The sequence below is a fragment of the Dendrobates tinctorius genome, unplaced genomic scaffold (genome assembly GCF_039654945.1).
Source record: "Dendrobates tinctorius isolate UK_male_01 unplaced genomic scaffold, ASM3965494v1 ptg000177l, whole genome shotgun sequence".
Taxonomy (NCBI): Eukaryota; Metazoa; Chordata; class Amphibia; order Anura; family Dendrobatidae; genus Dendrobates; species Dendrobates tinctorius.
The window spans coordinates 473,227-497,339 of NW_027361844.1; the positions used below are offsets into that span (position 1 = coordinate 473,227).

General features: G+C 41.9%; 1 protein-coding gene across 3 annotated transcripts in view; it reads right to left on the reverse strand.

Moving 5' to 3' along the window:
• NBEAL1 (neurobeachin like 1) overlaps positions 1–24,113 on the reverse strand; it is a 363,036-nt gene that overhangs the window by 244,841 nt on the left and 94,082 nt on the right. For all 3 annotated transcript variants that reach the window (XM_073551440.1, XM_073551438.1, XM_073551439.1), the window contains 6 exons: positions 22,081–22,162; positions 14,258–14,385; positions 8,543–8,625; positions 8,381–8,466; positions 5,659–5,965; positions 2,882–2,988 (listed from right to left, as the gene is read on the reverse strand). In XM_073551440.1, coding sequence (XP_073407541.1) covers positions 2,882–2,988; positions 5,659–5,965; positions 8,381–8,466; positions 8,543–8,625; positions 14,258–14,385; positions 22,081–22,162 — 793 coding nt within the window. The remainder of the gene's footprint in view (positions 1–2,881; positions 2,989–5,658; positions 5,966–8,380; positions 8,467–8,542; positions 8,626–14,257; positions 14,386–22,080; positions 22,163–24,113) is intronic.

A 24,113-nucleotide genomic window follows, 5' to 3' on the forward strand; every position in this document is an offset into this window, starting at 1 on the left:
TTAAGGCAAAAAGAAATCCAAACCTACAGGGCGTTGTGTTAAAAAGTAATTGCCCTATAAATATAATAACTAGTTGGCCACCCTTATCAGCAACGACTGCAGTCAAGCATAACTGACAATGAGTCTTTTACAACACTCTGGAGGAATTTTGACCCACTCATCTTTACAGAATTGTTGCAATTCAGCAACACTGGAGAGTTTTCGAGCATGAAATGTCTTTTAAAGTCATGCCAATTAAGGTCAGGATTAAGGTCTGGACATTAACTTGGCCACTCCAAAGTCTTAATTTTGTTTTTCTTAAGCCATTCAGAGATTGACTTGTGGGTGTGTTCTGGATCATTGTCCTACTGCATAACACAAGTGAGCTTCAGCTTGAGGTCACGTACAGATGGCCGGACATTCTCCTTCAGGATTTTTGGGTAGACAGCAGAATTCATGGTTCCAGGTAGCACAGCAAGTCTTCCAGGTCCTGAAGCAGAAAAACAGCCACAGACCATCATACTACCAACAACATATTTTACTGTTGGTATGAAGTTCATTTTCTGAAATGTTGTGTTGCTTCTACGCCAGATGTAATTGGACATATACCTTCCAAAAAGTTCAACTTTTATCTTATCAGTCCAAAGTATTCTCCCCAAAGTCTTGGGGATCATCAAAATGTTTTGACAAAACTGAGACAAACCTTTATGTTCTAATTGCTCAGCAGTGGTTTTCGTCTTGAAATTCTGCCATGGAGGCCATTTATGCTCAATCTTTCTCATTGTGGAGTCATGAACACTGACCTTAACTGAGGAAAGTGAGGCCTACAGTTCTTTGAACGTTGTCGTGGGGTCTTTTGTGACATCTTAGATGAGTCATTACTGAGCTGTTGGGGTAATTTTGGAAAGGTTCACCACTCTTTCTTCTTTTTGCCACTGTGGTTCGCTGGAGTCCCAAATCTTTAGAAATTGCATTATAAACTTTTTCCTGACTGACAGATCTCAATTACTTTGCTTCTCATTTGCTCCATAATTTCTCTGGATCGCAGCATGATGTTTAGGTTTTGAGGAACTTTTGGTCTACTTCACTTTGTTAGGAAGGTCCTATGTAAGTGACCTCTTGATTAAGAACAAATGTGACAGTAATCAGGCCTGAGTGTAGCCAGGGAATTTGAACTTAGCTTCCCAAAAATGTGATCACACAGTTACCGTAATTTGTGTATTAATTGAGGGCACAATCACTTTTTCACACAGGCACTGTAGGTTTGGATTTCTTTTTCCCTTAAGGCCCCGTCACACACAGCGAGATCGATAGCGAGATCGGTGATTTTGTGACGCAACAGCGATGACGTCGCTGTGTGTGACATGCATCAGAGACTGCCCCCCGGGTATCGCTAATCGTGCTACAATGTCCTGGGCCATTTTTTGATCGTTGGTCTCCCACTGGCCAGCACGCATCGCTGCGTGTGGCAGCGGGAGACCAACAATCAGCGAGCTCCCAGCGCTGTAAGCAGACGCTGGGAACCAGTATCCAAGATAAATATAGGGTAACTAAGCAAGCGCGTGGCTTAGTTACCCGCTGTGTACCTTGGATACCAGCGTCCTCGCTGGTGCTGATCGCTGGAGAAATCTGCCTGTGTGACAGCTCACCAGTGATCATGTAGCGACACACCAGTGATCCTGACAAGGTCGTATCGTTGTCGGGATCGCTGGTGCATCGTTTAGTGTAACGGGACCCTTAATAAAGACCTTCATTTAAAAACTGCATTTTGTATTTACTTGTGCTATTTTCAATTTTTATAATTGCCTTGTAATGTTTTCATTTCCTGTTCTGTCCAGATGTCACCGTATCCCAGAATTTCAAGTGGAGGAAGTTCACCGACCGCCATTTGGGACACCCAAGTGATGGGTGTCTCAATATGGAAACTGCTGCTGGTACCAACATTCACAAACTCACACGCAGCCTCTTGCGCGGTACCACCAGCGGAACATCGTCGCACTGCGCCTGCGCGAATTCCACGCAGGCACAATGAATTATTCGGCTGATCCCGGCGGCAGATGCGCGACGTGTCTCCAGGCAGAGGAAGCCGGTCATATTAAAGGGGTTTTCCCATGAACGAAAGTTCATTTTAAAAATTGTCTTTGTCTGTCCATGTACAGAGCATACAGAGGATTCATTTTGTGAGGTAAAATATTTCACTGTCTGTTTTAAAACAATATTTTACCTTTCAAAATGTATCCTCTGCGATCTCCCGCTGTAATGTTGGTATTGTCTTTTGCTTACTCCACTGCCGAGGAGCTGTGGTATGTTCTGTACACGGTCAGACACAGGAGTGAGAGAGACAGAGCAGAGGTGGGAGACAGCTCAAACGGGACAGCACATGAGGGGAGAAAACAGCACAGGAAGGAGAGAGACAGCAGACAAGGGGGATAGCACATGGGGAAGACAGGTCAAAGAAGAGAGCACAGACAGGAGAAGTCAGCACATGGGGAAAGAGAGATTGGATAGGTGGGTGAGCACATGGGGGGGGGGGGGGGGGAGAGATTCTCAACGCTCCAAAGCCTGCCCCCATCGTGACATTCCCCCCGCCTCCGATGCGATAGCATCAGGCCTCCATCTAGTTGTCTAATATTTACATTTGTTTGGTGATCTGAAACATTTAAGTGTGACAAACATGCAGAAGAATAGGAAATCAAGAAGGGGGCAAAAAATTCACAAAACTATATGTACACAGAAATTGTATAATATATATACACACACACACACATACAATTTGGTTGAATTACTAACTAATCTAGACAATATTTATCTATTTAGCCCATCTGAACCAAAAGGTAAGGCACATGGCAGGTCTCACTAGTTGCTAAACACAATCCATCCAAAGCCAACAACACAGCCTTACCCTGCAGTTCTGAAGCAGCCGGATGAGGTGCTCAAAGCAATTGCTGTTAAGGAATATTGCTTGTAGCACTGGCCTGTCTCTGCAGCTTAACATTGCAGTCATACAATCTACAGAAAATGTAAAAGTAAATAAAGAATAATTACAAATTCAGAAAAACAAAGCACAGGCATAATTGGGAAGAAAGGTTGCATACATTTGGTTAAGATAAATTGTTCCATTACACTTATTTTATTCCAGATATTGCCATATACAGGGGTTTGCTTATATGCATGGTGTATGCCATCGGACTTGCACTTGCCGTATTAATGGCTATACAATCCAGTTCATACATTGATTTTTCAATTCATAATACTGCGATCATCAGTAATGTCCAGGCTGGACCAGATCATCATCCAGTGATTGAGTATTGTATTAACACTCCCATTAGTTATACGCTGGATCAGTAATGAATGTACAGTATGATCATTAATTCTTTATTTTCTTCCTCTTCTATTGGATACATGATTTTCTGATAAACTTTGTGACACTGGATTAAGTGCTGTAAAGAATTAGTAACTGGGCTAACCTCCTACCACTGTGCACCAACACATCCTACCAGAGTGCCCTCCATAACTGTACTAACAGGGAGCCCGCTACACCCAGCCTACCCCGCTGATGAGTGCAGACGGTGCTCAGGGACTACATGTAAACACAGGCTGTAAAATAAAGAGCATTGTGTTGGTAAAATAATTTTTTAGTTAAACCTCACAACAAAACTTTTTGTCCCCAGGTTTCGTATCAATTTTGACAAATATTTTGTGTCACAAACTTTTAAAACTTTCTGTGCAAGGAGAGAAAACCTTTGAAGGAGTTGTCCAGTCTGATAAAATGTTATTTAGAGGTGTTTAAAATTGAATTAAATGCAACTTACTGATATACTTCTATTATCAAACATCATTTACGCCCTACTTCCGCATTTGCTTTAGCACAGGATCCAGTTTACCCACTCTCCCTGTGTCACTGAAGTGTATGAAGGGGTCTGGCTGGTTCACTTAGATAGCTAAGCCAGCCTCCTTCAGTCGGTGAATCAGCTGTCACGCCTCACCAAAATTGGGGAAGGACTAAGTCTTATGTCAAAACAATCAAACCGTATCCGTGGATAGCGCTCACTGAGGATTATTTGCACTTTGATAATGAAAGTGTAATAGTAAATTGTATAAAAGGAAACCGGTTATGTCCCCAAATGCTATAAACCTGCAGACATAGGGTTAATCAGTGGGTTAATAGCACCTCAATGTTGGCCGGCCACCTTACTGACAGTGCAGCTATCAGCAGCAAATTTATTCCTCAAGATAGCCACCAAGGTTCAGTCAGAGAGACATGTACAGAGGGGCTACAGTCACTGCTCAGTACACAGTTGGTGGCGGCTATAAGCACACGCCGACACTTTGTGACTGACAACTTGCAGTGCAGAGCGCACTGTCACTTAAAATGCCAGGGTGTGCCTACAGGTGTGCGGAGTCGCTCCAGCACGCCTCTGACTGAAAGCCAGCAGCTCAGGGAAGGAAAAAGTTCATTAAGGTCTGGTAGCTGCAGCTTACGTAAGGCAGGCAGATAGCACTGCAACGCTATTAACCTACGTAGACACAGGCGGCACTAGAGATGCAATAATACAATGTATGAGCCCAATATTCCACATAGAATGATCACGGTCCAGTACAACATAAAATGTAATACAGGAGAAAAAAAATTGTTGATAAAATGAACCATAATAATATAAAAGAAGAAATGTTATTAGATATACAAAAAAACAAGTGTAAAAATAATATTACAACTGACCCTCGGCAGTCATAATGGAACAGTCAGTAATAAGATCGTAATTATGATATTAGCAATAAGCTACAGTCATAATACTAGTAGTAATGCAAAGTAAAGAGTTTACATTATATTACTAGTAATAGATTGTTAAACAAAAGATGGCTGCCGCAGAGTACAAACCATGTAATTTAGGTATTACATATAAGGACGAAAAGGGGGTGGGAAGAGGGAGAAGAAAGGTATAAATGACCTACTGTACAGTGTGGTGCCAGGTCCCTTGTAATAATTAAATATATGTACAATTAACAATGGACCAACATGGGAGGAATACATATTGTGAATGCCCCTGCTATGTAATTTGAGTGTGGTGCTATTTTTCTGGTTTTCCCATTTTTAGCTATTATTTCTACACTTTTTTTGTATATTTAATAAAATATCATGTTTTATACCATTATAGTTCATTGTCTACAAATTTTTTTCTATCTTGGATAACACTATTAACCTGCAGATTAGCCCCATATCTGCAAATTAAAGGGAATCTGTCTCAAAGATTTTGCTACCTATTAGCATAATATAAGGGCAGAGACCATGATACCAGTGATGTATCGCTTACTGGGCTGCTTGCTGTAATTTTAATACAATCACTATTTTCTCTGCTGCAGATCTAGCAGTTCTCTGAATGCTGAGCTCTGTATAGCCCCACCCACAGCACTGATTGGCATCTTCCTACTTATGCACAATATACACAAAAAGCTGCCAATCAGTGGTGGGGGCGGGCCTACACAGAGCTCATGAACATGGAGGACTACATGGCAGCAGGAATACTAGTCCTCTAAAACTACAGCAAGTAGCCCAGTATTCGTATTTGCTCTGATTAGGTGGAAAAAGCCTGGTGACAGATTCCCTTTAATAGCATTTGGGGACATTACAGGCTCCTTTAACTACAATTTCACATTTTCACAAGTGAGTAATAGACTTACTTAGCATTTTGATCTGCAGAGTGATGAACCTGCTCTCCCACTGCCGGGTCCGTCTCAATCCCAGTAATGCAGAGTGGTCAGAGTTGAGGAGCTTGAAGTAGTTCTCTAATACAGTGCCGATTTCCACTTGACGCTGGTCAGAGCTGCTAACTAATAGGGTGTGCACCACCTCTGTCAAACACTTCAGGGTCAGCTCGGCTTTACGGCTCACTTCATCTGGGTCACGGTCATCCCACGCGTCACAGTCTGCCAATACACGCATTAGGACTTCCATGGTGGCAGGAGAAATGAGCAGAAGAGCATTTCTCTAAAAAAGGGATAAATAGTTAAATGCCTAGCAGCCAGTGCAAAATCAACTAAAAGCATCAAATGGCATTACACACAAATAAAAAAAACAAATAAAATACTATAGACTTAGAATACAAGCAGTTTTCCATCATGTTACTGCAATGCTGCTATAATCGGGTCTTACAAAAACAGTGCGACACGTGAGCACTGAGCCGTGTACTTGTCTCCCTCCTAGTCCAGTACACAGAAGGATTATGATGCATTTTTACATCCAGTAACAAACAGTACAGTTAGGTGATTGTGGAAAGACTGGTTTGTTGGCGATATGGCACACCTGGCTGGTGCACAGGTGCCCGAGCAGGTTACCATTCCGTATGGAATGCACAGATATGTAACTCAGCACTCCAATAAGTGAAATAGATAAAATAATTTAATTTTCCAATCCAAAATTGTACGTGTCTGACACTAGTCCACAATCTTCATCTGATCAAATGGACTGATATAGAGAAGGGATAACAGGACAGAGAGAATGATTCCAGCAAGCCCTAAGGTAGCAGCGACGCTGTTACGATGTTATGGCGCTGTAGCTAACAGACTGTGGCCATATTAAATCCCCTATCAGTAGCTGTGCACTGAGCCTGTGTAGAGCTAAAGGAATAGAAAATGGGACCTCAAAGCTGACAGCTTAACTTTAGGATAGACCTAGAATGACTACAATGGTAGCACTGTTGGCAGCCCCCTGCTGATTAACTGCTTGAAAGGATTGTGAGGTCCCAGGTAGTTTGCATCCTTGTGTACTGATACCTTTGGTGGAGAAATCCACTTTGTTCTTTTTTAAATCATCATTTCAGGTTTTATGACCATTAGACTTCGGTGCACAGGGGCCGGACTGTGCACTGGGTCCCCCCCACCTTGTCTATGATTCCCCGGCCCTCAGTCTGTGAATGACCTGCCTCCTCTATATGAAATCTCAGCACTGACCCGTCTTTCACAGACCAGAAGGGTCGGGGGATCATAGACAGGGAGGAGAAGACCCAGAGCACAGTCCGGCCCCTGTGCACCGAACTCTAATCACCATTTGAAGTTTTCTTCTACTTAAAGAAGAACCACAAAGCGGATTTCTTCACTGAAGGTATCAATATGTTCAGTACTACAGTAATATCTTTACCTTATATTACAAATTTGCTCATCTCACTTCCCTTGTAATTGGGGCTTGTATATTAGCTCTAGTTAGAAGATAAATGTAGCCCCCTGGCTGCGTGGCAGAGCTGTCTGGGACCCATAACCTTGTAGATATCGCTCAGTCCCTATACAAAGCGGTCACATAAGTGCCATGTATGGAGAAGGACGGGCTGTAGGTGCTCCCTATAACTGCATATAGACAGTGCTTTTTCAGCACTGTGTATACAGCGCTCGAGAAGGCAAGATGCTTATAAACAGATAGCGTGTAGCTACCCTATTATGAAGTGATTGAAGTGATGCTTTAGCATTTCACTGCAGAGTAGGAGCAGGACCACCTAAACATTAAAAGCCAATGGGCTGTCCCTGTCCTAAAGCAGTTAAAGCAACCCTCATCCCTCTATCTTAACTGTGTAGTATAAGAAATTCCGGCACTCAAAAGAAGAATATGCAGAAGAAATTTATTTGTACAAAAGATTCTCCCAAAATTATATGACGTTTCAGTCTACAACTCAGACCTTCATCAGACTAGAGATATGGATATATATGTGAGCATGGAAAGTCCATGGAAGGCAGCCACGATAAGTAGCAGTAATCTTTTTTTTTTTTTTTTTTTTTTTTGGGGGGGGGGGGGGGGGGGAGATAAAGGTCTTGGGACAAAGGGAGAAAGTCCCTGTGAGCACATAGTCAGGCGTGTACACAGCGCTGGCAGGGGGGCTGGGTCACCCCGTGGTAAAGCCTGTATTAGTCTATAATAACTGTACATCTACATGTCTAATATATAAGGTCATTAATCCTAATGTACTCCACTCTACGACTGGTCCGTCTGTCTCAGATTGATATTCCATTTCTTAATGTCCAAAATTGCCACTGTAGAGGTATGGCGAGCATTGTGGTAAGTCTGAACCATGCACCCCTCTGTATGCCATGCCTGCTGTGATCAGCGCAGGACCATCCCACGTCAATGAAAAAAATGGGGGGTTTTAGTTTTGACTTAGCAATGTGCTCCCTTTGTCTCTGCAGTGGCTATTTTGGAGGTGAAGAAATGGGGCACTGATTTCACAGACGAAAGGATCAGCAGCAAAGTAAAGGACATACATTAGAAATGAATAGTCACATGTAATTTTGAGGGGTGATGGAGGGTTGCTTTAAGCTAATGTCAATTTGGCAGTCCCGTATAACATTTTAAAGGAAAAGTCTAAATATCTCAAAGCAATAAACATAAAGCACACTGCAGGAGAAAGTGTCAACTTACTTGTCCCCCAGATAAAACCGCTCCAAACAGATGTAATAAGCAGCACTTTAAACTTTCCTTGAGATGTTCACATTCTTGGAAACATTCTGAAATATAAAGATGTCATCTATACACATCATCCAATAAAAAGACACGTAATCCTCATGTAACATTGTTACTTACGGTAAAAGAAGGGAATGAACTCTACTGTTAGAGGAGCGGCTTTGTATTTCTGTCTGCTCTTTTCCACAGGACTGATGCTTCGTCTGAAAGACAATGTGGTTCAGTATTAGTAGCTTCAGTAGTCAACAAGAGAAAGACTAACCTCTCCGGATGTCACTATAACTTAGAATTATGCAGATATCACATTAACATGGACAACATACGAAACATCTACTCACCCTCCGACCCCAATACTCAGCTGGTGGGATCAGATAGGTTCTTACTCATTACAACATTTTGGAAAGTAGTGGAGGGGATTTAAAAAAAAAAAAAAAAAAAAAAGTAGAACAAAAGTGACTAATATGTTTTGATCAAAGACAATATTGTTTCTCTTCATACTGCAGTACAGAGGAAGTCTAAATATTTGCCACTATATTTTGCATTGAGGCATGTAACATAAGGTTGCCCACCTTTGGGGACAAACGTTTTTTCTTGGTTACATGCAATGTATTTTTATCTTACTTTCAGTTGCACTGTCTAGTGCTGAATGAGTTAAAGGGGTATTCTCAATTTATTACAATTGATTTAATTATTTAGACAACATGAAAATAATAAAGTTTGTAATGGACTTGCTTTTTCTATCTGCAGACATTCTAACGCAATGAGGTCTTTCATAGTTTACAGCTGGGTTCTATGGAGCATGTCCATTAGTTCCCAGTGAGTCCAGTGGTTACATTTCAGGAAAGAGGATGACTACTGATATCCCAGCCACTGATTTCTATACACGTGCTAGAGGGAGCGAGGAGACCAGCTATGCTCCTGACAAGCTGCTGTTATACATCTTGCTGTTAGCAATCCTGTAGAATCACAATCCCAAGCACTCAGCATCACATCTCTCACTATCTGGAGCCATGTGCTTGTTCAGATGCCCAGTTATCTCTATGTGTACATATAGATAACAAACCACTAATATCTGAATGTTATAGCAGAGCTTATGCTGAGCTTTATAGTTCGAATACTACAGTTTTACTCTCTAAAACGATTACTCAAAGAGAAGGAACCAGCTATGCCAGAAACCAGGCAGCAAGGAGACTGCATTTATCAGAGCTGCTCAAGAGGAGGGAGGAGGCCAGGAGAGGGAGGAGTCTCCTTCTCCCATCCAATCGGCACAATAACAACGCAATCATAAGGGCCCAATCGTTACCGTGAAGACCTCCGAGTCTGCCAGCTACGCAGGCCTGTTTAGACCATGCCTGATGCAGCACTGACAATGATAAGAGTAATAAAGGGACTAAGTAAAACAAAAAAGAAATAAAAAAATAGTTCTAAAAAAAATAAATAAATAAATAAACCAATAGATATGTATATTTCAGAAAACAAATTGAACAAAAAAAAATACACATATTTGGTACTGCCACGCCTGGAACGACCCGACCTATAAAAAGGTCACAATATTTAACACCTTCAATAAATGCCGCAAAAAATAAAAAATAAGGAAAAAAACTATGCTTTTTCATCATACAGGCAAAAAAGGTGGGATAAAACGTGATCAAAAAGTCAAATGCAAATAAAAATGCTGTCACTTAAAAAGTAATCTTATCCTGCAAAGAACAAGCATTCACTCTGCCTCCAAAAAAATCGGGAATAGAAAGCGATCAAAAAAATATTACATTCCCCAAAAATGGTACCAATAAAAACAACTCACCTCACAGAAAACAAGCCCTCACATGACTATTGGCAGAAATAAGAAAAAAAAATTATGGCTCTCAAAAAAACAAAACAAAAAAAAACGTTTAGCGTGTGACAGCAGCCAAACAAACAGAAAAAAAAAAAAAACACAAAATGACAAATCTGGTATGGCAGTAATCGCACAGACATGAAGAAAAAATGTTGTCTAATCACATTAGGCCTGTTTCACACTTCCGTTTTTGTGTCCGCCAAACGGATCCGTTTCCGTTTTTTTGACGGAAACTGATGCAGACGGATCCGTTTTTTAAAAAACGGATCCGTTTTTTTGACGGATCCGCGGTAACCACTAATGTAAGTCTATGGGACAAAAAAAACGGATCCTGCAAAAAAAATGGCGGATCCGTTTTTTTACGGAAACCAACGGATTTTGACGGATTTGAAAAAACGGAAGTGTGAAACAGGCCTAAACCACAATAAAAGAAATTCAGGGATTACTGTTGAGGTGTTCATTTGATTTTCTAACAAACAATATGTGTATCACATTTTAAAACCAAAATTTTTTTATTCCCGTTTTTGTTCTTCTAGGCAGTGTTTCTCAACTCCAGTCCTCAAGACCCACCAACAGGTCAAGTTTTCAGGATATCCTCAGCATTGCACAGGTGATTTCAACACCTGCTCAAGCATTAATTCCATCACCTGTGCAATACTAAGGAAATCCTGACAACATAACCTGTTGGTGGGTCTTGAGGACTGGAGTTGAGAAACACTGTTCTAGGCCAATGTTCCCCAACTCCGGTCCTCAAGGCCCAGCAGCAGGTCATGTTTTCAGGATTTCCTTCGTTTCATCCAGGTGATAATTGCATCACCTGTGCAATACAAAAGACATCCTGAAAACATGACCAGTTGGTGGGCCTTGAGGACTGGAGTTGGGAAACCCTGTTGTAGGCAATCCCTCTTAAAGCCTCCAGTTTAACCCCTTAGTGACAGTCATTTTGCAGCTTAATGACTAGGCCAATTTTTACAATTCTGACCACTGTCACTTTATGAGGCAATAACTCTGGAACGCTTTAACGGATCCCACTGATTCTGAGGCTATGGGCCCACGTAGCGTTTTAAAACGCACAGTGAAAACCAGACTCCTTCCCAGAAATCGCGCGTTTTTTTCCCGCGCGATTTCACCGCGATTCTGTTCGCGATTTTGCCGCGCTTTTCTCAAGCACTTTCCAAGCGATTTGAAGCATCGCTTGGAAAGTGATTGACAGGTTGGTCACACTCGTCAAACATAGTGTTTGACAAGTGTGACCAGCTTTTTACTATTGAGGCCGCCTATGCGGCATCAACAGTAAAAGATAAAATGTTAGCGTTCCCAGCGATGCCTTGCGAGACCTGTTATGACGTTGGTCTCGCTTTACTATAGCGATCTCGCGAGACCACGTCATCACAGGACTTTGCCGAAAGGCATTACTGGGAACGCTGCGGCCCAGGAATGCAGCGCGGGACGTCGGAAGGTAAATATACCCCGATTTTTTATTTTTTATTCTTTTTTTTACAGGGGTATGGTAACCCAGGGCCCGGAGGACAGTCTCGTCTCCTCCGCACCGTGGGAACCAACCGCACATGAGACGCTTAACTTCCCGCATGGTAGGCATAGCCACATGCGGGAAGTAAGCGGTTCTCATGCATTCCTATGGGTGCGGAATCGCTGCAATTCTTTGCGATTCCGCACAAAAGAATAATCATGCTGCGATTTTTTTCGCGATGCGATTCCGCCGCGGAAAAAAGCGCAGCATTAGCACAGCATGTGCGGAATGCCATAGGAATGCATGGGGTGCATCATGTACAAGATTTTTAAACGTTTTCGCAGCGTTTTCGTGCCGAAAATCGCGGCAAAAACGCTTAAAAAAATCGCATCGTGGGCACACAGCCTGAGACTGTTTTTTCGTGACATATTGTACTTCATGTTAGTGGTAAAACTTCTTCAATATGACTTGTGTTTATTTATGGAAAAAAAGGAAATATGGTGAAAATTTTTTAAATTTTGCAATTTTTATGCCCTTAAATCAGAGAGTTATGTCACACAAATGTCTTAATAAATACAATTTCCCACATGTCTACTTTACATGAGCACAATTTTGGAAACAAATTTTTTTTTTGTTAGGAAGTTCTAAGGGTTAAAAGTTGACCAGTGATTTCTCATTTTTACAACAAAATTTACAAAACCATTTTTTTTTAGGGACCACATCATATTTAAAGTCATTTTGAGGGGTGTACATGACAGAAAATACCCAACAGTGACACCATTCTAAAAACTGAACCCCTCAAGGTGCTCAAAACCACATTCAAGAAGTTCATTAACCCTTTACGTACTTCACAGGAACTGAAGCAATGTGGAAGGAAAAAATTAACATTTAACTTTTTTTTTGCAAAAAATTTACTTCAGAACCAATTTTTTTTATTTTCACAAGTGGTAAAAGAGAAAATGAACCACAAAATTTGTTGTGCGTTTTCTCCTGAATACGCAGACACCCCATATGTGGGGGTAAACCACTTTTTGGGCGCACGGCAGAGCTTGCAAGGGAAGGAGCGCCGTTTGACTTTTTCAACGCAGAATTGTTTTTTACAAGGGTAACAGGAGAAATTAGACCCCCGAAGTTGTTGTGCAATTTGTCCTGAGTACGCCCATACCCCATTTGTGGGTGTAAACCACTGTTTGGGCGCACGGCAGAGCTCAGAAGGGAAGGAGCACTGTTCAACTTTTATCAATGCAGAATTGTCTGGAATTGAGATTGGACGCCATGTCGTGTTTGGAGAGCTCCTTATGTACCTAAACAGTGAAAAACCCCCACAAGTTACATCATTTTGGAAACTGGACACCTTAAGGAACTTATCTAGATATGTGGTGAGCACTTTGAACCGCCAAGTGCTTCACAGAAGTTTATAAACGCAGAGCCGTGAAAATAAAAAATCATTTTTTTTTCTCAAAAATGATTTTTTAGCGAGCTATTTTTTACTTTCACAAGGGTAACAGGAGAAATTGGACCGCAAAAGTTGTACTGCAATTCTTCCCTGAGTACACCGATACCCCATGTGTGGGGGGGAATCACTGTTTGGGCGCATGGGAGAGCTCGGAAGGGAAGGAGCGCCATTTTGGAATGCAGACTTTGATGGAATGCTCTGCGGGCGTCATGTTGCGTTTGCAGAGCCCCTGATGTGCCTAAACAGTAGAATCCCCCCACAAGTGAACCCATTTTTGAAACTAGACCCTGAACGAGCTTATCTAGATGTGTGGTGAGCACTTTGAACCCTCAAGTGCTTCACAGAAGTTTATAACGCAGAGCCGTGAAAATAAAAATCTTTTTTTTTCCCCTCAAAAGTGATTTTTTAGCCCCCAATTTTTTTTATTTTCCCAAGGGTAACAGGAGAAATTAGACCCCCAAAGTTGGTAAATAGTGGAAACCCCTCAATCCTAGCTCCAACACTAACCCCAACACACCCCTAACCCTAATCCCAACCCTAACACTAATGCTAATCCCTAGCCCTAATCCCAAATCCTTAATTCCAACCGTAACCCTAATTTCAACCCTAATTTGAATTCTAACACTAATTGTAACCCTAACCCCAACAGAAAAATGAAAATCCGACTGGGGGGGGGGGGGGGGGATGCTATATACTTTCTCCACAGCGACGTGAATTAACGGCGCTGTGTTTAAGTATCCTTTAACTACCGCCGTTAAAAGGCGTATCGGCGGTCGTTAAGGGGTTAAACTGCTGAGATGCCATTGAAAACCTTGGATCCTGACTAACAACACTGATCCTGCAAGGAAAAACAAAATAAAGACAACCAAATGTTCTTCACTTGAATGCGGCTATGTCAGGAAATTACACACACGAGAAGTCTGTTGTGCAGGTGCTGCTCAGTACTTCAAAAATCATGTGAAATACGTATGTTATATATGTGTAAACACCGAGCAATGACACCATTGCAAACGCAGCATCTTCCCATATAGCTAGAAGAAGAATGCTTTGTACATTCTTCAGGACACGTACCCGGACACAATATTCCGCCAGTTCCGATATGGGTCGTAGAGGCTTTCACAAAACACCAGAGCATGTCTTACAAATTCTTCTATAGGGGCTTGGTCGGTGACTTCTTTTTCCTTCGTCTTACTTTTAAGCTGTAAAAGAGGAATAAATAATCACTATTCTCTGACACCCTAAGAGTACATCCAAGTCTAGAAAATCAGAATAGCTGCCAAAAGTTAGTGATTGGGTCTTATTTGCTCCATAAACACAGAAGATACTAATGTGGCTGAGCACAATTACCAAAACTTGCCAATACTGCTATGTTACTTATTAATACCAAGCAAATGGGCCTGTCAGCAAACCTGAAGTCTATTTTAGCAAATGCTTGAATCTTGCAAATCAACAGCTATTAGGCCACATTCACATTTTCAGTATTTGGTCAGTATTTTACCTCAGTATCTGTAAGCCAAAACCAGGAGTGGGTGATAAATACAGAAGTGGTGACGTGTTTCCATTATACCGTATATACTCGTGTATAAGCCGACCCCCCTAATTTTGTCACAAAAAACTGGGAAAACTTATTGACTCATATATAAGCCGAGGGTGATGCTGCATAAGGGTTAATGGTGGTCCAAAAGGTTGCTCCATAAATACCCCCATAAAATGCTGCAAAAGGGTTAATGGTGGCCCAACAAGATGCTCCAAGGATAAATACCCCCATATATTTCTGCATAAGGGTTAATGGTGTCCCAAGTAGATGCTCCATACATAAATACCCCCATATGCTGTACAAGGGTTAATGGTGGCCCAAGAAGAAGCTCCATACATAAATACCCCACATATATTGCTGCACAAGGGTTAATGGTGTCCCAAGTAGATGCAGTACCCCACATATATTGCTGCACAAGGGTTAATGGTGTCCCAAGTAGATGCTCCATACATAAATACCCCCCATATGCTGCACAAGGGTTAATGGTATCCCAAGTAGATGCTCTACACATAAATACCGCCCATATGCTGCACAAGGGTTAATGGTGGCCCAAGTAGATGCTCCATACATAAATACCCCCAATATGCTGCACAAGGGTTAATGGTATCCCAAGTAGATGCTCCATACATAAATACCCCCCATATACTGCACAAGGGTTAATGGTGGCCCAAGTAGATGCTCCATACATAAATAACCCCCATATGCTGCACAAGGGTTAATGGTGGCCCAAGTAGAAGCTCCATAAATAAATACCCCCCATATATTGCTGCACAAGGGTTAATGGTGGCCCAAGTAAAAGCTCCATAAATAAATACCCCCCATATATTGCTGCACAAGGTTAATGGTGGCCCAAGTAGATGCTCCATACATAAATACCCCCATATGCTGCACAAGGGTTAATGGTGTCCCAAGTAGAAGCTCCATACATAAATAACCCCCATATGCTGCACAAGGGTTAATGGTGTCCCAAGTAGAAGCTCCATAAATACCCCCCATATATTGCTGCACAAGGGTTAATGGTGGCCCAAGTAGATGCTCCATACATAAATACCCCCCATATGCTGCACAAGGGTTAATGGTGTCCCAAGTAGAAGCTCCATACATAAACCCCCCCCATATGCTGCACAAGGGTTAATGGTGTCCCAAGTAGAAGCTCCATACATAACCCCCCCATATGCTGCACAAGGGTTAATGGTGGCCCAAGTAGATGCTCCATACATAAATACCCCCATATGCTGCACAAGGGTTAATGGTGGCCCAAGTAGATGCTCCATACATAAATACCCCCATATGCTGCACAAGGGTTAATGGTGGCCCAAGCAGGGCTGTGGAGTCGGAGTCGTGGAGTCGGAGTCGGAATTAGTTTTGGTTGGAGTCGGAGTCGGTAGAAATGTACCGACTCCAGCTTTAAAAAAAATGTATTAATATTTCATAATTGAACTTTCATATGAATTTTATAAATGTTACTCAAATATATATGTTCTATCAAACTATGAACAACAGTGATAAGCAGTTCTGCTGGAGATAGAGACATTTCTTACTTCTTGTGTGTCACTGTTCTCCACTGCCCTTATCTAATCTTATACTTGGTTAACCTCATGCTGCCCCAACCCCCCTACTTACAATGTATGAAACTGAAAGTGAAAATGTGTTGCAAATTCTTAGTAGTAAAGCTCCTCCTCTAGACTAGATCATACTAGGTGTGCGTCTTCCAAGCATCTCACAGCTGCCTGCTACTCAGAAGAGGAAGACTGTAAGAAGTATTATCCTTTCAACAAACTTTGCATCAGTTAACTGTGAGTAGATGAGGAATAATAACAGTATTACTGACCACTATATCAGTTGTACGACCTGGCAATAATTTTGTACAATTGTTTTTAGGAAAAACAATTGTCATTTGGATTGTGAATGCAGAATTAAAAACCTGAGAATGTCAAAGAAGCATCACATTAAATCAGCTGTATTTGAACATTTCACCATCACTCAAGATAGAAAACATTATGTCTGTCAGTGTATGACAAATGATCCAGAAGAAAACAAATGCTGTGAAGCCAAGATGAGCGCATATTCAGGCAAAGATAAAAATGCTCCTACCAGAGCTTCTAATCTAAAGAGACATTTACAGCGCTTTCATCCAGAAGTACTGAAAGCAGTGGATGAGAAAGACTGCATCCAAACCCAATGAACCAGTGCCCAGCTCTTCCAGCCAAACAAAGGAGCAGAGAACTTTGCAGCCATCAGTTGCAAGATATTTTGTCAGTGACAAAGTTACTGTGACAATGACAGTAGATACATTTAAAAAACAGATCATAGAGCTTGTTGTAAAGGATAGTGTGCCTATTTCATTATTTTCACGACCAGCTTTTATTTGTCTGAATGGGGAAATGGCCCGCAAGCTTGGTGTTTCTCTGGAGAGAGAGAGTATTAGAAAATTAGTAATCGAAGAAGCTTTTAAACAAAAGGAAGAACTTAAAAAAACTCTCAAGGGACGCTTTCTGTTTCTTAAAAGGGATGCCTGCACACGTCACAGAGTGAACTATTTTGCCATCAATGTCCGATTTGTTTGTGACAAAAATGAAATAGTTACCAAGACATTGGCAGTAAAAGACACCAAAGCTCATCACACCAGTGAGTTTCTCCAGGTCTTGGTGGAAAAGGTTCTGCAAGACTATGAACTTAAAAAAGAGCAAGTTCTTTCTGTCGTAACTGACAATGCTTCAAATATGATAAGTACTATTAAGCTAATGAATAAGAGTAATGATGGTGACCAGCAGCTAGAAGAACATTCTGTGTCCACAGACACAGAAATGTTTGAAATAGAGGAACACAGTATTGTAACTGAGGAGCAAACTGAAGTTGCTTCAGATGAACAGCAACATGATAGTTTAGATGATCTTGTTGAAACTGTGTCAATATGTTCTTTCATTCATCACATGCGCTGTGTTGTGCATACGCTACAGCTGGCTATAAGAGACAGTCTGCAAGAAGGACATGCTGCTGCACTGATTGGCAAGGTGAGAAAATTGGCTACTGTTGCCAGAACCCCTAAAGTTGACTCAATTTTGAAGAGACGTGCTGGAAAAGGGGCAATTATTGATCAAGCCACACGATGGGGCAGTACTTACTTAATAATTCAGCGCTTGGTTGAACTGAAAACCTTTCTTGTAGACATGGCTAACCCTCAACTGACGCTAAATGAAAGTCAGTGGAATCAGGTGACTGAGCTGGAAAAATTGCTAGAGCACCCATTTACAGTGACTAAAAAATTACAAGCAGAGGACTTAACTCCAGGTATTTTCTTAAAGGAGTGGAAGAACCTGATGTTTCGCCTGTCCCAAAGAGGAGGGTTAATTGCAAGTGGCATTGCTACATCAATGAAACGGAGAGAGGAGCTACTATTACAAAATAACATTCTTTTGGCAGCTGTTTATGTAGACCCAATGCATCGGATTCTTCTAGATGATCAACAGCTAAGTAAAGGAAAAGAAGCTCTGTTTGAAATAGCAGTAAGGATGAAAGGGTTGCAGAACAGTCAGGAGGAACAAGAAGAATTTGGTCGTCCTGCCACATCTTCACCCTCATCATCAACTGATGAAGAATTTAATTTCGAAAAATATTTGGATCACAAGGACCGTGCAAAGCGTTCCTGCATAGAAGAAGAGTCATCCCCATCAAGGAACACAGCCAGTACATTTCAGCAGAATTTTTCATGTGCACTAAAAGAAATTGAGAAATTTGACCGTTCATCAAAAATAACAGTGCAACAAGCGATTCCTCTGTATCCTGACATTGTCAGAGATGTTGCCCGAGTGGTTACTGCTTTGCCACCAACACAAGTTAGTGTAGAGAGGTTGTTCTCTGCTCTCAAAATAATTAGATCAGATTTGAGGGCATCCATGAAGGAGGATCTGACAGAGGCAATACTTTTTCTGAGGACAAATTTATAGATTTCTTATTAACTGCATAAAAGTGTTTATTACATATTTACTTACAGTTTAGAAAAGTTTAGAAAAGTTATTTGCTATATTCTAATTGTATTCTAATAAATGTAGTTTTTGCTCTAAGTGGTCTGATTACTTATATGATGGTGAGAAACTGAATAAGCACGATGTTTAATATTTTACAACAGTAAATTTGTTATGAGTTGGCCATTTATGAAGGAGTCGGAGTCGGAGCCAGAGTCGGAGTCGGAGCCTGATAAAATCCAGGAGTCGGAGTCGCAACTGTGGCTTACCGACTCCACAGCCCTGGGCCCAAGTAGATGATCCATACATAAATACCCCCCATATATTGCTGCACAAGGGTTAATGGTGGCCCAAGTAGATGCTCCATACATAAATACCCCCATATGCTGCACAAGGGTTAATGGTGTCCCAAGTAGAAGCTCCATAAATAAATACCCCCCATATGCTGCACAAGGGTTAATGGTGGCCCAAGTAGATGCTCCATACATAAATACCCCCATATGCTGCACAAGGGTTAATGGTGTCCCAAGTAGAAGCTCCATATATAAATACCCCCAATATTCTGCACAAGGGTTAATGGTGTCCCAAGTAGATGCTCCATACATAAATACCCCCCATATGCTGCACAAGGGGTAATGGTGGCCCAAGTAGATGCTCCATACATAAATACCCCCCATATGCTGCACAAGGGTTAATGGTGGCCCAAGTAGATGCTCCATACATAAATACCCCCCATATATTGCTGCACAAGGGTTAATGGTGTCTCAAGTAGATGCTCCATACATAAATACCCCCCATATGCTGCACAAGGGTTAATGGTGGCCCAAGTAGATGCTCCATACATAAATACCCCCCATATGCTGCACAAGGGTTAATGGTGGCCCAAGTAGATGCTCCATACATAAATACCCCCCATATGGTGCTGCCGCTGCTGCTATTTAAAAAAAAAAACATACTCACCTCTCCATCGCTGGGGGTCAGGTGCCAGTGTAGCCGCTGGCTCAGGCCCCCGGCAGTGGCTATATTTACCGTTCCCGATTCCACCGCTGTTTCCCGGGTCCTGTGCAGTGACGTTAGCAGAGGGCGCGCACTGACTACGTCATCGTGCCCTCCACTAAATGTCACAGCCAGAGGACCCGGAGACAGCAATGGAACGGGGAGCGGTAAGTATTGCTCTGCTTCCCCGTCATACTCACCACCCCCCTCCTGGCGCCCGGTCTCTTCAGCCCCTGCTTCCAGCACAATGTCGGCGTCCCAGGCTGTTCCTGCATTCAGCGGTCACGTGGTACCGTAGCCACTCATTAAATATGCGCATATTCATGAGTTTAATGAGCGGTACCACATGACTGCTGAATGCAGGAACAGCTGGGAAACAGAGATCATGGGGGAAGCAGGGGGGCTGCAGAGACAGTGCCAGGAGGGGGGAGTATGGTCTCTGATACCCCCTACTCCCCCTCCCCCAATGACCCCCATATATGACTCGCGTATAAGTCGAGAGGGGAACTTTCAGCCCAAAAAAATGGGCTGAAAATCTCGACTTATACACGAGTATATACGATACTTTTCCTCAGATTGTAAGCGAAAATCTGGATTGGAACAAATACTGATCAAATACTGAACCTGGCCTTGAAAAAAGTACAGCGGGTGAAAGAAGTATTGAACATGTCACCAATTTTCTAAGCAAATGTATTTCTAAAGGTGCTATTAACATGAAGTTCTCACCAGATGTCTGTAACAACACATCCAATCCACACAAGCAAAGCAATCAAACCATAGATGTCCATAAATTAAGTTGTGTGTAATAATGAGAAATGGCACAAGGAAAAAGAAAGAGGAGCAAAAAGCCATGGAAAGTTATGACACAAGCTGAAACTATCAATAATTAGAAAGCAATCCTGCCACTTAGTGAAAAATAATATCAGTTGGTTCAACTGATGGTCTATGAAAATGTGTCTCATTACCAAGATGTCACACAGGAAACATCTCATGACGGGTAAAACCAGTGAGCTATCTCAAGACCTTCACAACCTTATTGTTGCTAAACATACTGATGGCATTGGTTACAGGAGAATTTTTAAACTACTGAAGGTTCCAGTGAGCACTGTTGGGGCCATAATGCAGACGTGGAGACAACATCAGTGAAGTTGGAGGCTCATGCATCTACTGAGGCAAGTTGCTGAGCTCACTTAATGGCTGCAGTGTTAGAGATGTGACGTCGGTGCTGCAGATAATAAACATCGGGAGAAGCGATGGAGACACAGCCCAAAAAGGGTGAATGAGATACAGTCTGCTATTTAAGACAAACTGTGCAAGGGTTTCTCAAACAGAAAACCCACTTTAGGCTATGTGCCCATGGTAAGGAAATAGCAGCTTTTGGACGGAGCATAATAACGCAGTCAAAAACCTGCTGACAGATCGCCTTTAAAAGATATGTCCAGGTTTTTCTCAAAAGTCTGCAGTCACTCTGTGTGACTGCAGATTTGTAAATTCTCACATTGTGTTATTTGAGGAGTCTAGACTGCTCTGCACCGCTGCCAGCATGTGACTGCAAATATACTATATGCATACTCTCGGCTACATTCTGACTATAAATATGCACCCTCGCTCAATTCACTTGTATTGGGAGAGGCTGTGCATCTCTAGTCAGAATGTGGCTAGAACATTGCATCACACTGTGAGGATTCACAAGTCTGCAGTCACCAAGAGATGCTGCAGACTTTTGTGAAAAACCTGGACATCTCCTTTAATTCTAAAAATCAGTGTGGTTCTCAGTTCTCGGATTCCAAATGATCAAAAAATGACATATAAGATTTTGGAAATTATACTTTTTAATAGGTGCCCCTTCTAGACACTACTCATAATCTTGTCTATCAGCAGTAGACAGGCTATTATGCAGGACTTAGATTTTTACCGTAAAGATAAAATTTATTGTAATCAGCCATAAACAATGATGCGCACAGAAGAATAAGGAAAGTTGCACTCACCAAGTCAATGAAAATAGAGTCCTTTATTCCATTATTTCAGGACATGGAAAGGGTATTCAGGGAGTTCAGAGGGGTGCATACCTGGACCCATAGAAGGGTTAGAAGAATGCAAAATGGACATCGCCCACACTCTTCTCCCTGCATACCCTGTCCATGTCCTGAAATATGGGATAAAGAACTATTTTCATTTTCAACTTGGTGAGTGCCACTTTCCTTATTCTTCTGTCCGTAGTGCTCCATGATTGTTTTTTAGCTGAGCACTATACACCTGTCGACACGCCAACTGCAGTTCTCATATCTGGCTGTTTTACCAACGTATAAGCACCGCAGTCACTAGCGCCATGATATCTCCTTTCATTTCATTTCATTGAAACAATTTAAACCTGATGTACACATAACCTACATTACCTGCTGGACATAGAGTGTTGTCATTGTAATCACATGGTTAATGTAAGAGCAGCAGCCAATCTCCTCCACATTGGACAGGTTCCTGAGGACAGACAATTAGATAATATTGTTCAATGTGAACGAAGACATCAGAGAGGCAACAATGCTTCCCGTGAAAAAGGAAGAGACGACTGTCAAAGCTGCAGAACGGAACTTTGAGTAGTTCAGGAGCATTTGTGACGTAACACACAGCTCTCAGGAAAGATCTGTGACCGGTACCTGAATATGTACGGCTTATGGGCCCATCACTATCGGATGAGGTTTTGTTTGCCACCTTTCGTTACCAGACATATGAGAGACAGTCAGACGTTTTTACTTACATATTTGTATAAATGCACTTTTAAAGCTACTTTGAACTTTTTTTTTTTAATCACGCCTATTCCCAAACCCAATGTCAACACACAGGGTCAATGCAAATAATGTCAGATACTCAAATATTCCCAATTGGAAAGGATCTGCTGAAAGGATGCGCACCAATGAAAAGCCAATAAATGGGTATTTCCATATAATGCTGAACTACTGCCAGCATGAAAAAAAAGAAATAGCAACCTTTGGAAAACAAAGTTTTTTACTTTTAGAAAAATTACAGAGCACTGCTAAAAAAATATCACATAGGCTGATCATCCCAATCTGGCAAGTATGTGGAGTGAAGAAACAAAACTGGATCTTTTCACGGTATGTTGACGAAGAAGTACATACATATTCGCAACGGATATCCATATTATTAAAAAAAAACCATTGCGAACAAGGTCTAATGCAACATTTACAAACTTTCTGCTGCTTGCAATAAATCAACCAAACAAGAACAATTTAATAGATCAACACGAATAATACAAGTGGTTTCTCCAGATTCTACAAAAAATGCCACTTATGAAGACAACTGTAGTCTCAGAATATTTCATCCCCTTCATGATAAGTGTCTTTAGTACTTAGTGGAGCACACTTATAGCTATTGCAGTTGTGACCTGCTGCACACGTGATGCATTGCCGGACAGCAGCTTCTAGCAGCCTTCTTGAGGAATCTAAGCCCATCCATCATGATCAATGGCCTCCTGTTCATAATATGTTAATATTCTTAAGTTGTCGAGACGGTGGTCCTAATAGTTGAGGAAGCCCTTCCATTAAGGTTTTTTTTTATCTAAATCTATGTATATGTTGTGAAGTGTGTATTAATGTCCTCACATACCATCACCTTCTCCAGGATCCAGCGCGTTTCTGCTCAACTTCTTACTGATGTTACCAATCTGCAGACTCTCCATGTTACACTGCGGTTTGTGTGACCTGGAAGAGTAAAGGCCCCGTTACATTTAGCGATGCACCAGCGATCCCGACAGTGATACAACCCGGTCAGGATCACTGGTGCATCGCTAAATGGTCACTAGTGAGCTGCCAAACAGGCAGATCTCACTAGTGATGCAGCAGCGGTCGCCGGTCGATACTTACCTGTCAGACGCGGCGATGATGACTTCTTCCGCCCACGTCCATGGCTCGCTTGTCGGCGCAAGCAGGAAGCAGACGACGAGAAAATGGCCCAGGACGTTCTCGAGCGACCACCAATAACCAACGGGGGAGCCGGTTGGAGGTGAGTGTCACATGTAGCGATATCGCTGCTGCATCACAAAATCGGTGACGCTTTAGCGATATCGCTATGTGTAAAAGGCTCTTAAGTCTATGGAGTGTCAGAACAAGGCTCCATAGGCTTACATTGTAGTAAGAGAGACTCCTGGCTCACACATTGATAGTCCGCAGAGTGTTGGGGTCACTGAGAAGACCAGAATGGAGCTGGATCATGGACACATACACACCACATTGCATACAGTTAGGAAAATAAGTATTTAATACACTGACAATTTTGCAAGTTTTACACCTACAAAAAAATGTGTTTTGCCCTCTGAATATAGGGCAAATATGTTTATGTTATGTGCACTATCTAGTGGCATTCTGTAATGCTGTAGATAAGCCCCCGATGTAACCTGAAAGCTAAGAAAACCACG